The sequence below is a fragment of the Telopea speciosissima genome, chromosome 8 (assembly GCF_018873765.1).
Source record: "Telopea speciosissima isolate NSW1024214 ecotype Mountain lineage chromosome 8, Tspe_v1, whole genome shotgun sequence".
In the NCBI taxonomy this organism is placed as follows: domain Eukaryota; kingdom Viridiplantae; phylum Streptophyta; class Magnoliopsida; order Proteales; family Proteaceae; genus Telopea; species Telopea speciosissima.
The window spans coordinates 39,180,395-39,197,663 of record NC_057923.1 but is presented as its reverse complement, the minus strand read 5'-3'; the positions used below and the strand labels follow the sequence as shown (position 1 = coordinate 39,197,663).

The following is a 17,269-nucleotide window of genomic DNA, read 5'->3' as shown; positions in this document are numbered from 1 at the left end:
CTACTAGGGGTCGCTTATTGCTAATCGGGAGGAATGGAATCTTGGGCCGGGAATTGTTTCTCCATTCTGTACTGGATTGAATTAGTTTCATTAGGGCTCCTAATCTGCTTTCATGTGACATTTGTTCCCTTTCAGCCTATGGAAATTTACGTTGATGATGAGGCCAAGCTGACCCTCCATGGTCTTGTACAGGTATTTTATGTCACGCAAATCCTGCTTTCTGATTTGGTTTAAGCTAGATTCTATAAACTCATGTATCACCCTGCTATTCCTTGTAGCATTACATTAAATTGAGTGAGCTGGAGAAAAACCGCAAGTTGAATGACCTACTTGATGCCTTGGACTTCAATCAAGTTGTGATCTTTGTCAAAAGCGTGAGTAGGGCAGCTGAGCTCAACAAGTTACTGGTGGAGTGCAATTTTCCATCTATCTGCATCCACTCTGGAATGTCGCAGGAGGAAAGGTTAGGAACAGTCATACATTCTTTTGCATACAATTAGTTCAATGCACTTGATTTCATGTTAGACTATTTTGTTAGCTAGTGCTGATGTCAATGTCTAAACCAAGGTGCTAAAACTCGAAACTTGACCCTGGGAAAAATCGAGATCTCGGTCGAGTTGGTGCATTTTTTTTTCAACTCGAAACCTCAACTTAGTGGGTTTTAGACCTAGTTTGGGTTTGAAACTTGGTATTCAGCCTATTTTAGGCCATTTAAACACAATGGCATTATCAGATTTTATAAAAACAAAGTCCAAATAGGAGTTTAACTTCGGACCCTAAGTTGGTAGGCGACGACGCACTAAAATACCCTACTCTACACATAATTTAGTAATAGAAAGCACTAGAGCCAGCAAAACATTCAATTAGTAGCTAAATAACTTAAAAGAGCTTTAGAAATTTTGAAGTGTACAATACATCAATCTGTTTAACAATGTTACATTACATAAAATGTGATTGAGTAATGAATTCAGTCCCAAAACTATACGCATAGAATTCCCATGTTATAGTGTTGTTGTTGTGTTGCACATAGTTTGACATAGCATTCATATAAGTGTTGTCATCAACATATGCCAAATCCCCTATCAAATGTGTAGCTGAATCAACTCTCCCCGCAGTTTACAACTTCAAATCCAGAGCCAAAATGACTCATAGCCTTCAAATGGAGAAGAAAACAGCCTTTGGACAAAACTCGATCGAGTTCTGTCGAGTTTTGTCGAGTTAGGTGAATTTTAAAGAGGTAGATGGGTCGAGATCTAGGTCGACCAGAGATCTGGAGTAGAGTTACCCGAGATCTCGATCAAGAAAGTGTACTTTTTTTTAACTCGTATGGCAACTTGACTTGACTTCTCAAAAAAAGGAGATCTCGACTGAGCTCTCGAACTATGGTTTAAACAGTTTCCCTCTGGCCATACGTGATGGAGGGATCGGTAGGAAAGAAGTTGCAAGGGAGAGGGGTAATTGCATAAGAAGAAGAAGGTGCCAAGGGGGGGAGAAGAGTGTTCACACGCACAACCACACAGGCTACTCAACCATAACTATTCTATTCAATCTGAGTTTTAATTGCATGATTACATGGTATAAATAAAAGGAACCAAACACTTATATTCTAATTTTAACACTGAAACATAATGAAACTTTATCACTGCTTATACTGTATTCAAAATAAAACAAATGATTAAAAGATAAATCCAAATAAAAAAATAGACTACTAATATCCTACTAGACTGAATCCTAGATTTGGACCCTAATCATCTTCGTTTGGATACCCAAATGGGTTTGGGTTGGTCCAAGGTAGTGTATTTGCGTCAATACATGCATAATTCTCTAATATACCGGCTACTTGCACACATGTTCAGCAAAATGTGCTGTTGGTGTCGGAATTTCTTTTATTTTTAGAATATTCAGGGTTCACAAACCATCTAAGTTGAACCAAGCAAGGCACTTGGTGACTGTGTGACTTGGGGCCTGCATGATAACACTTCTGTTTCTGGGCCATGGTTCTATTCCAGAAGTGACTTTTTGTATTTCTATTACTTGGCCAAATTTCTGGGCAAAAAAACATGTTTGGTAATGCATAATAATTTCTATTTCTTGGCCAGAAAAGAAACAAAAACACATTTGTTATGCACAATCATTTATGCTCTAAAACTTTTATAAAATTTCAAAAATGCCATTAAGTTAAGTGATGCAGATCCTAGCCTCCTCGAATTGAAGAAGCCACCCTAAACCTAGGGTTTCAGTAGCAGCCTTAGTTTAGCTTAGTTTGTTTCCATACTTAGTTTTTATTTTGTGTTTTATTTGAACCGGGTTAAATTGGTTGCATCCAATTGGTTCAATTGGTCTAATTTAAGTGAAGTGATCCTATTGGCTAAGAGGTTCTTATATCCTATTGGCTACTAGGGAATCTTCTTTTATTTTAAGTGAAGTGATCCTATTGGCTAAGAGGTTCTTATATCCTATTGGCTACTAGGGAATCTTCTTTATTTTAAGTAGTTTAAGTTGTTTTTAAGTCATTAGGGGTAGAAGAGTCTTTTCTTTTGAGTTTTTAAATTGTTCTAAAATTGGTCCACCTCTCCACGATTTAAGTGAGAGTTGATTTGTAATAGACTTAGTAATGTAGTCCTAGAATAGGAAATAATCCTACTAGGAGCCAAGTAAAAGCAAGGTCTGGTCAAGCCTGTTGTTTGGGGCTGATTAGGGCAAAATTAGGGTTTAGAATGGGAATTTGGGAATGGGGTTTATATGGTTTTATTCTGCAGGTTTAGGGGGTCATTATGATATAAAAATATCTGGATTTGAAACAGTTTTGAATTCCTGCAAAAATTAGGGTTAGGGTTTCGGGTTTTAGAATTATGAAAAACAACAAAAACTAGGGTTTAAAGTAGGATTCAGGGGCTGGGGTTGAGGCCGAGTGTTAGAGGGATTAAGGGGAAGGTTCGGCTGCAATATGGGGAATTTCTGATGGCTGAATATGCCTAAACAGAAATTAGGGTTTCTTAGGTTTATGGTGATTAATGGAGAATTAGGGTTTAGGGTGATGGGAAGGGGCAGCAACTTAGATCGAGTATAGGCAGGGGTGTGAGGGGGCTGTGGACTGAATCTGGTTGGATTCTAATGAGGGATGAGTGTTTAAAATAACCTAGATGATCTAGGGTTTCAGAAATTCAACTAGAAAACAAGAGGGATCGAATGGGCGGAAAGAGGAATGGAACAGAAATTTAAATTTAGACTTACAACAGATATCCACAGCAGCAAATCTAACACTGAAGGATAGAACCACCTTCACAAGGAAAGCCTCCCAGCCGTCACGGCGTAAAGAGTCGCAGGATGCAAACACTCTTGAAGAGCAAGGAGCAGCAGCAGCAATCGGCCAGCAGCAGAAAACAGTGTTTTAATTCAAATATCAATGTGGGGGAGCCTCCCACGATCCCTTTACTTATAATAAAGGCCTAAGGCCAAATCCTATTACAACTTAAAGGCCTCTCCTTCACAAAATCGTGGAAGGGAGAGGTTTAAATCTAATTGGACTAATTTAAAACTTAAAATGTCCTAACTACCGCTACTAACTTAAAATAAAAGAATATAACTTAAAAACAACTAATTTAAAGAAGATTCCATAGCAGCCAATAGGATATAAGAACCTATTAACCAATAGGAACACTTCACTTAAATTAGACCCATTGAACCAATTGGACGCAACCAATTCTAACCCGGTTCAATCGAAAAACAAGAAAATAAACTAAGTATGGAAAATATAAATCATAACCTACGGCTCCCTAGTCAAACCCTAGGTTCAGGGTTTCTTCTTCTTCTTCTTCCTTCTTGGAGCTGCATCACTTAGGAATAGGCCTTTGGCCTCTTTATTTAATAGATCGTGGGATAGGTTCCACCCACAAGTTTTATGATTTAAAAATTTCATTTCTGCTGTTAGCTTTTGGCTGATGTTGCTGTTCTTTTCAGAGAACTGCCTTGTGAGTAATATCAAGGTGAGGGCTGGTGGACTCCGGCTACTCCTTGCATCTTGTAGATCAGGAGGTCCTTCGTCTTCTTCAATCAAGTTCCTTCAAGGTTGCTGCCATTGAAGTTCTTCCATTACAAGTAAGTGATTGCAGAATTCTGCAAATAACCCTTTTCTTCTTGTTCTCTAACCTAAACCTACATTCCCAATCGATTTTCCCCAAAACCCTAGCTTCTCTAATTACATTCCAGCATTCATCCTTCATCCATATTCATTACAAATTAGACCATAACCTCTCCATACCATTTCCTCCACTCGATCTCAGTTGCAGCCTCAGCTATCCATTAAAACCCTAAATCCCTCCATCACCATTAAAACCCAAAAACCCAAAAACCTGTCTAGACCTAACCAGCCATCAAAACCCAACCAAATTTCAGTCGAACCACCCTCTCACTGCCAGTAAAACTCGACCTGAATTCCAGCCCTGAACTCCCATCCTAAACCCTAGTTTCAGCCTAGATTCTAAAACCTAAAACCCGAAACCCTAAACCTAAAATTCTGGAATTTTAATTTCTTATTTAAACCTAACTAAACCTATACCATTAGCTTCCTAAAAACCTGCATATCATTACTACATAAAGCCCTAACTTAAACCCCTAGTTTTAACCCGAATTCTGTCCTAACTTAGCCTATGCTGTCCCAATCAGCCAGCCCTAGTGTGTGACCCCATTACCTGGCTCCTAGTAGGACTATTCCTACCTAGGACTACATTATTAAGTACCCAAATAATTGGTGGAGGTGGAGGTGGAGGTGAGGCGGAGGTGGTGGTGGTGGCGGAGGTGGAGGTGGAGGTGGAGGCGGAGGTGGAGGTGGAGGTGGTGTGGTAGTGGTAGCAGTGATGGTGGCGGCGGTGGTAGTGGCGGAGGCGGAGGCGGAGGCGGAGGTGTTGGTGGTGGCGGTAGAGGTGGAGGTGGAGGTGGTGGAGGTGGAGGTGGTGGTGGTGGTGGTGGAGGTGGCAGTAGTGGTGGTGGTTGAAGTTGCATTGGAGGTGTTGTTTTATTTTGAACATGAAATTACTTCGTTGCCCCATAAAATTAAGTATGTGCTCATTAAAGAGTAACTACCCCTTATTTCTTCCTTTTAATTCTTCGAGAAGCTTCAAATTGGAGCTTCTTTTTTTCTATTTCTCAGCAACTTTTTTGTCCTGGTTCATTCCCAGGATAAAAAAAAATGAACCAGTGTTAACAAACGGATGTCTCTTATTTTTTTTGTTCCTAGGAACCAAAAAACAGAGAAATAGAGAAACAGAAGTGTTATCATGCAGGCCCTTGAATTCCAGTATTAGAACCTCAGGTGCTAAGGTTGTATTTGGTTGTCCAGAAAGTGGAGTATGTGAAAAAATGCACTTTTTGATCAATAACCCATGCTTTTTGTTGTTTGATTGTCGTGGAGACTGAATGTAAGACTAGAACCAGAATAGGTCTAATTCCAGCCAGGATCAAATAGAAAATCTCCAATAAACAAGAAAGAGAACAATGGGATCTCAATTGAGGGAACTTACCTACTGTAGTAACAAATGGGTTGAATACTTCTCTTGCCAATGGGTTGATGCAGATCCGGGGTCCTGAAACCCTTTTCTGATCGCTTCTGGGCCCTCCTGATCGAGAAAAGTTAAAGCAATTGAAAGGCAATGGCATTTTCATAATAACCAGAATTTTCTAAGGGACTAGTAGTAGGAAAGTAAAGTAGAAGGGATGCAAAGGGGGTTACTATTTGTTAATTAAGGACACACTTGGAAGCAAATATAAGGTATGGGACATGGGGGAAATAAAAGGTAATGGAAAGAGTATGTCAATAAATACCAGGGAGAAGGAGAGTTAGGATTATAGGAAGATTGGTCTTCTTCCTTGCGTCAGTAACTAATGGCTGAAAAACCAGATTTATTATTAGAGGAAAATTGGTAGTAATAGGAAAGTGAAAACTATGACAAATACAAGGAACAATAATGCAAAAGCAACCTCGAACCGGGGAAACCATTGAGGGATCTGTTACAGCAGGATCAATATAATAAAAGCAATAAAATTAAATAATTGAAACTCTTTTTTTGTTGCTATTTTCTGTTTACATATGAAGAAGAACATCAAAGGTCAACAAAGAAGAAGAAAGGGACATAGAAGGGGGGGGGGATAGGATCACCTATCTCAGCCTATTATCCTCTCACCCACGGTATCTCTGTTGCAATTACATCACCAAAAGAGGCTTATTTTGATGGGAAGAAGTCTAGGGTTGGGTTATATACATGTTGGGCCTTTCATCCCATGGGTTTTCTATGTAATAGGCCGCTTTTATGGGCTTAAAGTAGGGGTACATAGGTTGCATACGGGATTCGCCCTATACTTAGTTTATTTTCATGTTTTAAATTGAACTGGTCCAAAACTAGTTTGAAATGGTGGTTCAATTTAAGTGACTTTCCAACAACATATTCTTTATCACACATGGCCAAACCACCTTATTATCTATGGATTGTCCCGATTTAGAAGAAGGGGGACCTTTTGTTATCACTCTTGGTGGATTCCTCAAGAGCTCTTTGTGATTAGGAGAGCTCCATAGGTTGCTTCGTATTGGAAATCTACTTTCTCCTAATGTTTTTTTTTCTTTTCTATTTTTCTTGCTATGTTTTGGATCTTTTAGAGCCTAGCAGATTTTTGATTCTGTTGGACATGTTTTATGTCATAGAAATTCGTATTTTACTTGTCTTTTTTAAGCTTTGGTTTCAATTAATGATGATTGAATAGGTGTCGTGAATATGTTTAGTGTTAGAGCAAAGGTTTTGTCAAACTACTTTCACAACGTGGCTTGTTTTGCTTCTAGATTTTCCTATTTAGGAGACTTATTGGAAACATATAGAGAGGGCATGAAGGATCTCCATATGGTCTTTATCGACTTGGAAAAAGCCTACAACAAAGTTCCTATAGAGTTAATTTGGCAAATACAGGAGAAGAGAAGGTGTCATGTGGATATGTTGACATTATTAAAGATGTGTATAATGGTGTAGTGACAAGCATAAGAACTGTGGGGGGGGTGTCAAGGTAGTGAATTCCCAATTATAGTTTGGTTACACCGAGGGTCAGGTTTAAGCCTTTATTTGTTTGCACTTATCATGGATGATTTAACCATGCAAGGATGTAAACGGACCAATTTCGTCGGATAGTGGCATTATCATATTAGGACGGATTCGGGTAATATCTTATTAGTTTTCGGATGGATTCGGAGAATATCCTAGCCGTTGACATCTATACCGTTTTGTTGAGGGTTGAGACATGAGAGTTCAGCAACTATCCTTTCTTCTACTCTTCTTAGTCTTTGATTTTCTTATGTTTTCTACTTTTGATTTTATCTTGTATTTATTTTAGTAGATATGTGATGCCATGTATCACAATGCATAAACCAATAGAAAATATAGAAAAGAATCACATTATCTTAACTTATAAAATTATAAAAATAAAAAAATGTAATCAGATAGACGAACACATATATTTTTGACATTTTATTACCGTCGGATTGTTAAATGAATCGGATAATAATTTGTCGGATAGGGGGATTATCATATTTGTATCCGATTAGTTTTCGAACGGATTCGGATTTTTCTAAACGGATGCGAACGCAGATCGAATACGGACTTTCGAATATCCGTTGACATCCTTAGTTCCATGGTGTATGTTTTTTGCTGCTGTTATTGTTCTGGTAGATGAGACAAAAGACAGGGATTAACGCCAAGTGGGAGTTACGAAGATCTACTTTGGAATCAAAAGATATTACGATAAGTAGAACAAAGACGTAATATATGGTGTGTAAATTTAGTCACACTTGAACGGTTGATGAGGTTTTGAATATTGCTGAGAAGGAGATTTCATAAAGTGATTATTTTAGATATTTGGGCTCAATCGTACATAGAAAGTGATATAGACGATGATGTGATGCAGAATCATCACCAAATAGGGCTTATTTCTTTAGAGATAAGCCTAGGGTTGGGTTATATACGTGTTGGGCCTTTGTTCCCAAGGGCTTTTTTTATGTATTAAGCCACTTTAGTGAGCCTAAACTAGGGGTATATTGGTTGCATACGGGATTAGCCCAATATTTAGTTTATTTTCCTGTTTTTAGATTGAACCGGTTTAGAATTGGTTGCACCCAATTGGTTCAATTGGTCTAAGTGAAGTGTTCCTCTTGGTTAGTAGGTCCTTATATCCTATTGGCTAGTATGGAATCTTCTTTTAAATTAGTTGTTTTAAGTTAGATGTCTTTTAACTTAAGTTAGTAGGGTTAATTAGGTCTTTTCAAGGTTTTAAGTTATTAGTTTTAGTTTTAATTCCTTCCCTTCCACGATTATTGAAGGAGAAGACTTTAATTTGTATTAGGACTTGGCATAAAGCTATATTATAAATATATTAAATCATGGGAGGCTCCCACACATTGAAATTTGAATTAAAAAATCTGTTTTGCTGCTGTCGACTGTTGCTGCTACTGTTACTGCTCTCTTGAGTGTGCATCCTTGTGGATTTCAAGGTGGATAGGGTAGGTGGATTCCTGCGACTCCTTGCATCGAGACGATTAGGAGGTTCCTTCAATTGCCAAGTTGCTGCCGGTGGATTCCAGTGGTGAGTTTGAGGTTCAATTCTGTTTTTTCATTCCTTCTCCTTCTCCATTCAATCCCTTTAATTGTTTGTTTTACTCTCATAAACCCTAGACTGCTGAATTCTGTCCAGATCTGTTTCTCCATCAGAAATCAATCAAACTTAGGCCATAGCCTCCCCACACCATTGTCCCCACTCGACCTAGCCTGCTGCCCCATCTTCAATAGCTAAACCCTAATTCCCCTTCATCTCCACTAAACCCTAAATAGTCAAAAACTTGTTCAGACCTAATTAGCCATCCAATTCAGCCCAAATTACTATCGAGTCTCCCCCTTACTGTTTAGTACATTCGATCAAAGTTCTAAGACTCAGGTCTCGGTGGCATCTCGGCCAAGCCAGAAACCGAGTCGAGCCGAGATCTCGGCGAGTTGGTGCAAATTTTTTTTTGGACTCGGACCCCCAACTCGGTGGGTTTTACACATATTTTGGGTCTGAAATTTGGTATCCAGCCTATTTTAGGCCATTTAAACACAATGGCATGCCCAAATTTGCCAAAAAACAAGTCCAAATATGAGTTTTACTTTGGACCATTGGTTGGTAGGCGACGAGTCATACTAAAAGTCTAAAACAACCTACTCTACATATAATTTAGTAAAACTTAGCAAATTTAGCTATCAAAACATTCTAATTTGTACATATCAAATTATCAATCAAAACATTCAAATAAAAAGAGTACATTACATCAATGTTCACTGAATTTGTTACATAAAATATGAGTGAGTAATAAATTCATCCCCATATTGATCCACAAAGAATTCTCATGTCATGGAATTGCTATAGTGTTGCACATAGTGTGACACAACTGCCATATAAGTCTTTTGATCAACATATACCAATCTCCCTATCTTAGGGTACATGGGAGGCTGTTGGTATGAAGTGTAAGATCCATTGCTACTGTCATATTGAGTTTGAGGCATGTATGGCTGGTTTGGGACTGGGAATATGTACCCAAAACTTGACCCAGAGCTTTGTCTGTCATACTCAGCTGCTGACTGCCCATGCTGACCATAGGTACTATAATCAGAACCGGTGCTCTCCTGGCCATAGTCATAGCCATGATTATGTTGAGATGATTGCCATGACTGATGCTCACTAGTAGTATCTATACTCATGCTTCCGAAACTTGCAAGCATTGTGTTCATACTGCTGTCATCATCTTGAGCATCTGACTGATGTGAGTGTTGGCGACCCTTCTTTCTTTTGTATGTTTTAGGGTGGCCACCATGGTCTTGATCTTGAGTGGCATGCGTAAACTGAGACTCATCGGTGAAACGCACAGGGTCCCCCTGCGTTCCCACCTCATGTTGGTACTGCTCGCGCATCCCCTCATGACGATCATCATAATAACCGCTACTCACCACCACCACCACCACCACCACCACCACCACCACCACCACCATTAGCAGGACTTCCTACAGCAGGCTCAAAAGGTTTCGGTGACTCTGCATGTGCACGGCCCTCTTGCGACAACATATAATCCTCAACATCAGTGCCTCTTACAGACGCAATGGTGGGGTCAGGCCTACCCCCAGGCTGATCCATATCAGGTATACCACGATCCCTCACCCACTGGAATAGGGGATCCTCATCGTCATCAGAGTCCTCTTGGAAAATGTTGGACAGTTCAATGGGTTCTTTATCATTGGCCTCAATTCCTTCACGTATGTGCCTCATCCTTAATCTCATATTGTAGTGCACATACACAAGCTGCTCCAGTCGTTCGCTACCCAACCTGTTCCGCCTCTTTGAATGTATCAATGAGAATGTACTCCAATTGCGCTTATATCCGGAGGATGAACAAGTTTGTGAGAGCACTCTCACTGTTACCTTCCTCAGGTTGGGTGAACTTGTACCATAAAGCACCCACCAGTCGGCTGCATTACATATATAGAATAGTAAGAATATGTACATTCTAAAGAGAGAAAATTATAATTCATAAATGTGAATATGTAATATCATGCCACCTACCAGGGTCTGACTTTTGTCTACCCTCTACTGCAGCTTGTCGATCGAAACTTGCTGAGGCCTCTCTAAAGTATTTGATCTATTTTCAATTTGAGGAATTAGTATTTCCTATTTAGTAATTACATTCATAAACTAACTACTAAAGTACCAAAGTCCCATACTCTCACCTCATCATTGTAAGCAGATTGTGTCTTTGGATTGAGCTATAACTTCGCAGTAACAGTTTGAACTGCCTCTAACAATTCTATGTCTAGCCCAAGATCATGGGAGTAGTGATACTTTGGATTCAAATAGTATGCTGGTAAAGTAGACACCACAAATATGATTTGTTAGTAGTGACTTTACTAACTTAATGCCTTTGGGTTTTGAATATGTAAATGTAAAAAAATTGTAACATTTAAAGTGTAAAGTATGTTGAACTCACCAGTTTTATGCAATGGATGACTCAAGTGCTTCTCCCACCGCTCATCAATGATGTTAGTGTAGGACTTTGCACTTCGAGGTATAGCAACTTTAACCATTTCTTTCATTTTTTGGATGGCAGCATAAATGTGGGCCAAGGTAGGCTTCTTCTCTGTATCAACCACTGGCTCTAATATGGCAACCACTTTCCCCAAGTCCTTCCAAAATCCATCACTTGCAATGGTCTATTGTGCTGTTTTTGCATCTTCTGACTTAGAACTTTGCCAACCAAACCATTTATCACTTGCAAACATAGACCTCAGACCTATCGCCTTAGTCTGAAAGCTCTTCAATGCAATGTAATTGGTGGCAAATCGAGTGACACCAGGCCTCCCTAAATCTCCATTACATTTCTCCCTCAACAAGGCTAAAGCATAAGAATGGTTGTACACAAAAGTTGTCACTTGTCTTGCCCTATTTACCACACTCGCCACCAAAGTCTTTTTCCCCATGTCCTTCAACATTAAACCAATAGAATGGGCTGCACATGGGGTCCAAAAGAGCCAGATCCTCTTACTCTTCTTATTCATCAACTTCTCTTCAGCCTTTTTAAAGTTGGAACCGTTATCCGTCACAATTTGGATAACGTTCCTTGGTCCTACCTCCTCCACCAATTGCTTCAACTCCTTATACAAGTATGATGCATCCTTTACATTATTTGATGCATCGATGGACTTTAAGAATACAGTCTTTCCATTGCAACTCACCATGAAATTTATGATGGATAGTCTAGTAGGTCCAGTCCATCCATCAGCCATAAGAGTAACCCCATATGTCTCCCACATTGGCTTCAAACTATCAATGTAATCTTTCAGCTCCTGTACCTCCTGAGGCAAATATACATTATATAATTCATGTGGTGAAGGTCCTTTCCATCCTGCACCAGCCCTCCCTGTAGCATCAAGGAATGCATTATAGTATGTTCTTTGTGCTACATTGGCTGGAATGCCATGGTAAAGCATAAACTTGCTGAAGGCTTTTCGTGCTTCCTCTTGTTTACCACCAAATATTTGCGGGATGGTTGGCTGGTAGGCATCTTGTTGCCTAAAAGTTGTGGGATCCTGCTAAAAAATGGGCTCTGGAGCTTGTACTCGTGGTCGGGTTTGGGGTCGTCGTATATTTCTTGTCCCAGTGCTTTTTCTCCTCTCATCTTCTTGCACTGGTGCAGCTGAGCCAGATCCACCAGCTCCTCTTGCTTGCTCATATGTTCTTATATTCTCAAAATGAAAACTTTGTCTACTCTCAGCCAAAGTCTGCTGATAAATTCTCCATTCAACCTCTGATTGAAACTTACCAGGTGGAGGCCCAATGTCATTATCATCTCCGTCACGAACCTCTACACCAGTCCTCTCTAGTACTGCCTCATCAAACTCTTGTTGCATTCTTTCCATCTCAGCTTTCTGTAATCTTCCTCCTTTCAAGTGTTGTGCCATTGCCACTTTCACTTGGACAGGAACATTTGGGCATGAGACAACATCCTTGTCTGTACCAGACTAGTGTTGCTTTAACCTAGTGGCTCCTCCAGATAGCAACTTCCCATAATAATTGCATTTGGACTTCTTTTTCTCTGCGGACAAGGGGACTCCATGTTGCCATGCTATATTAGCCATTGTGTACAAAATGTCTTATATTTTACACTGTTACATAAAAAAACATGTATTAATAACCATGGATCACTTAAAGTAAGGTATTCAAGACTTAAAGTATGCTATTCATAACTCTTAAACGTAATGTCAAGCAACTAGAACTATGAAATAACTATCTCTTATTTATCCCCTAACTCTAGTATTTATTTCTTAATTAAAAATAATATTTTGAATTTTTTTTAAAAATATTTATACCTTAAAGTATAAGAAAAATATAATGTAATGATGTATTTGACACCATTTCAAGTTGAATATTATGTACATATGTTGTACATAATTTTCCATAAGCAACAAGTATTTTTCCTTAATAGTATATATATTTTTAAAATTTTTATAATATATTTATTAAATCTGAAACAGAAAATAATTTTTTTAATGGGTGAAAATAAAAAATTAATCTATGGGGCTGTAGAGCATCCCAAGTTGTTTAACATTTACAACTAAAAAAAAACAGAGAAATGTGTATCGAGACTTGGCCGAGATCTCGAGATCTCGCTGAGATCTCGCCGAGAAATTGCAGTTTTAGGAACCGTAGGCCATCTCGACTCGCTATCTCCCGAAACCAAGAAACTCGGCGAGATCTCGCGAGTTCTCGAACCATGCATTCGATCCCAAGCCCAGCCCTCACAGCCCACTTGAAACCCTAGTTTTGGTAGTTTCCCTAAGTTCTAAAACCCAAAACCCTAACCCTAAATCTGCAGAATTATAAAACCTAATCAAATCCTATTTTTTTTATATCAAATTTATCCCCTTAGCTTGCTGATCATTACCATATATTACATTCATCCCTAACCCTAGCCTAAACCCTAAATTTGCCCTAAACAGCCCCAAGCTGCCTAGCCAAACCGGCAGCTGTATTTAGATCCTGTTGCTTGGCCTCTAATAGGATCCTTCTCCTATTTAGAGCTACATTATGATGTTACCCAAAGGATTAAAATAGGATGGATGAAGTGGAGAGATGCGTTTGGGGTGCTATGTGATCGTCACATTCCTTTAAAGCTTACACGAAAATTTCATAGGACTGTTATAAGACCTACTATGGTATATGGTGCAAAATCTTGGGCATTTAAGAAGCACCATATATGTAAGCTAAGTGTTGCGAAGATGAGGATGTTGAGATGGATGTATGGCAAAATAAGGAATGATAATATTAGAGCTGATTTGGGAGTTGATCCTATTTGAGATGATCTTTGAGAGAGTTGTCAGAGGTGGCATGGTCATGTTCAACAGAGGCCTTTAGATGCTACAATTTGGAGGAGTAGCTTGATTCAGATTGAAGGGTACTAAAGGAGCTAGGGGTAGGCCTAAAATTATCCTGGGAGAACTGTGGAAAGACATGCATAGCTTAGGCCTTGTTTCAAGTATGACCTTGTGATGCAGATGCATCACCAAAAGAGGCTTATTTTAATGGGAATAAGTCTATGGTTGGGTAATTATATACATTTTGGGCCTTTGATCCCATGGGTTTTCAATGTAATAGGCTATTTTTGTGGGTCTAAACTATGGCTAATAATGTTGCATACAGGACTAGTTAGTTTAGTTGCCATATTTAGTTTTATTTTTGAAGTCTTTTGTTTTAAATTGAACGGGGTCCAAACTGGTCCAACCAGTGGTTCAATTTAAGTGATATTTTAGTAGTTTTCTTTTATTTTCTTTTAAGCAATGTAAGTTGGGTAGGATTAGGACTCTATAAGTCCAGCCATGTGGACTCTATTTCCTTCAGTATTTCAGTTTCCTAGTCAGTTGGGTCGGGTTAGGCCTTTCCTTTTTAGTGTAGGAGTCTATTTTTGAGTCTTTTATATAAGGTTGTAAGGGGTGCAAGAATTGGACAATTTTTTTTATTAATAAAAAGTTTTTTGCTGCTCTTCTCTTCTTCTCCATTGAAAATTTGTCTTGTGTTCGATCAAGGCTGAAGGAATCGGTGTTCGATCCGACTAACACCTTGCGGTCGGAAGCCCGGGTGGATCGTTCGAAGGAATCGGTGTTCAATCTGATTAACACCTTGCGGTGGGAAGCCCGGGTGGTTTGTTGTGGTTCTCTTTGCATTCCATTATTGTTCTACAGTCAAGCAATCTGATCTCAAGGTTTATTCATCATCAACAAGTTCAAACCCCTAGACCTTTTCCCCCTTTCTTTTCCAAGTTCTACATTCATCCCAGCCTAAACCTGCCATGAGAATCTTCCCATATTTAGATCGAGTACTTCCCTGCCCCATTGGAGAACTCGGTCCAAATATTGGCTGGTTCTGACCAGCCGAACCCTAAAACCCTAATTTAGCCAGTTTTTACCGTGCTTTAACCCTATAACTGATTCACCTTTTTGTAAAAGATTCTGGTTTGGCTCCTAGTTTGACTATCAAACCTGGGACTACATTACCTTGAACAGAGCTGATTGGAGGCAAAGATCCATGTAGCTGATCCCATGTTAGAATAAATGCTGAGTTGTCTCAATATTGCTGTTTTGTTCTTTCTTTCTATTTTTTATTAATATATTTTGTTGTTGCAAGGTACCATGTAGCTGACCCCATTTAGTTGGGATAAGGCTGAGTAGTTGTTTTTGTATTAAAAGATGGCCTTGGTATGGACTTAATGAGGAGGTAATGCCCCATCTAGAAAAGACAGACAGATGGTTCAACAACTAAAGTCGGCAAGATTCTCTGATTAGTGCTGGTTAAATTAACAGTAACTGCATTCAGGATTAGTCCGGAGGTGGATTAGATAGTTATCAGCTGCCAATGTTTTGTAGGTGGTGTATTTTGCTGCATCACTCATGGAGGATTGGAGATTTCAACTCATGATATGATGATAATACCTCGGCTGTCTTGTCTGGCAGTTGCTGAACCCACCCACTCCACATGAGTGAACTAGAAAGTAGCAGTGCAGCTCCACAGATGACAAAACGCTGGAAAATGTTGTGAAACTTGAAAGTGGAAGTGCAAGTTTTCTTTGAATGTGATTATTCCTAAGGCAACGAGGCTTATATTTTGGAATTTACAGTCTAGAAATTTGCGTTTAAGTCAGCTTTATATTTTTCAGATCTATCCGGGATTAGCTTTGAATTTTTAAATTTTGTTCCCCCCGCCCCCACCTTACTCTGTACCAGTAACCCCTAAGTATTAGATGTGTTATTATATTTCATGTCTTTTTTATTTATTTTATTTCACCAACATTAATTTGTTCTCTTTGTTTGGCTTCACTCATCTTAAAGTATTTTGCCACAAAGGCATCCCATTGTAATTCTGTGGACTTCATTCCAGTATATATGATGCAGGACATTTGGGGGCTGCTCCTACTAGCCCTAGCCCAGGCCCAATTGGATACTCCAAGAGATACCATCTCAGGCCCAAGCCCAAGCCCTACCAGCCCTGCATTTAATTTATTTTTGTTTTATCTTTTATTTTTAGAGTTATATGACAGTTATTGTTGTAGAAATAATCATTAGGGGGCAGTTATTGCTGTAGAAGTAGTTGTTAAGGAGTTATTTTCTTCTTCTTTTTTTGATTTTGAGTTTTTAAAAGAATGTATTTTGAGGGGAATGAGAACAGAATTGAATAACCAAAGAATGAATTGAGTTTCAGGCTGTGTGCATGTACACCCTCCTTCCCCCCTCTCCTTTTCTTGTCTCCCTGCAACTCTGATCGCCCCCCTCTTCTTCTTCTCTTTTCCCCCCTGCAATTCTGATTTCCTCCTGGATTCTCTTTCTTTCTTTCCCTCCCCCATTATCTGGTATTAGAGCCAAAACCTGGGTGAATCTCTCTTTCTCAGATTCTTCTCCCTTTCAGTCTCTCTTCCCCTCTTATCTTTCTTCTCCTATCTAAGTTCTCTTATCTTGTTCCCTTCCCTGTTCTGGAAACCCCAAGCCAAAACTCCAAAATACTCATATACACTACCTTATCTTCTTTACCCTAACAGCCATTGACCCCCTTTAGCCACACGATTGCAACAATCAATCGTTCCATATTATTCCATCTTATCCCAAATTGGAATGAAGAACAACAGCGGAGATGCTGCAACAGTAATGACGTATGACTTCGACATTCCACTCAACAATATCGAGAGGACGTGCTGTTTCAAGATTTCAACTCCTCCTCTCGTGAATTAGCGGAGCTTTTGAACGGCATGGATGTGCATCACATGGACTGGTTTCCTGGGTTTATCCGAACTCGAGGTCAAGTTTTTTTAAAGCAAGGGAGAGTTGATGCAGGACATTTGGGGGCTGCTCCTACTAGCCCTAGCCCAGGCCCAATTGGATACTCCAAAGATACCATCTTAGGCCCAAGCCCAAGCCCTACCTGCCCTGCATTTAGTTTATTTTTGTTTTATCTTTTATTTTTAGAGTTATTTGACAATTATTGCTGTAGAAATAGTTATTAGGGGGCAGTTATTGCTGTAAAAATAGTTGTTAGGGAGTTATTTTCTTTTTTTTTTTTGATTTTGAGTTTTTAAAATAATATATTTTGAGAGGAATGAGAACAGAATTGAATAACCAAAGAATGAATTGACTTTCAAGCTGTGTGCGTGTGCACCCTCCTTCCCCCCCCCCCC

General features: G+C 39.2%; 1 protein-coding gene across 1 annotated transcript in view; it reads left to right on the top strand.

Annotated features, from left to right (window-relative positions):
• Positions 1–17,269, top strand: part of LOC122671728 (DEAD-box ATP-dependent RNA helicase 15-like) — a 34,597-nt gene that overhangs the window by 3,493 nt on the left and 13,835 nt on the right. Inside the window, exons 7-8 of the mRNA XM_043869117.1 lie at positions 136–192; positions 279–463. Of these exons, the coding sequence (XP_043725052.1) occupies positions 136–192; positions 279–463 (242 nt within the window). The remainder of the gene's footprint in view (positions 1–135; positions 193–278; positions 464–17,269) is intronic.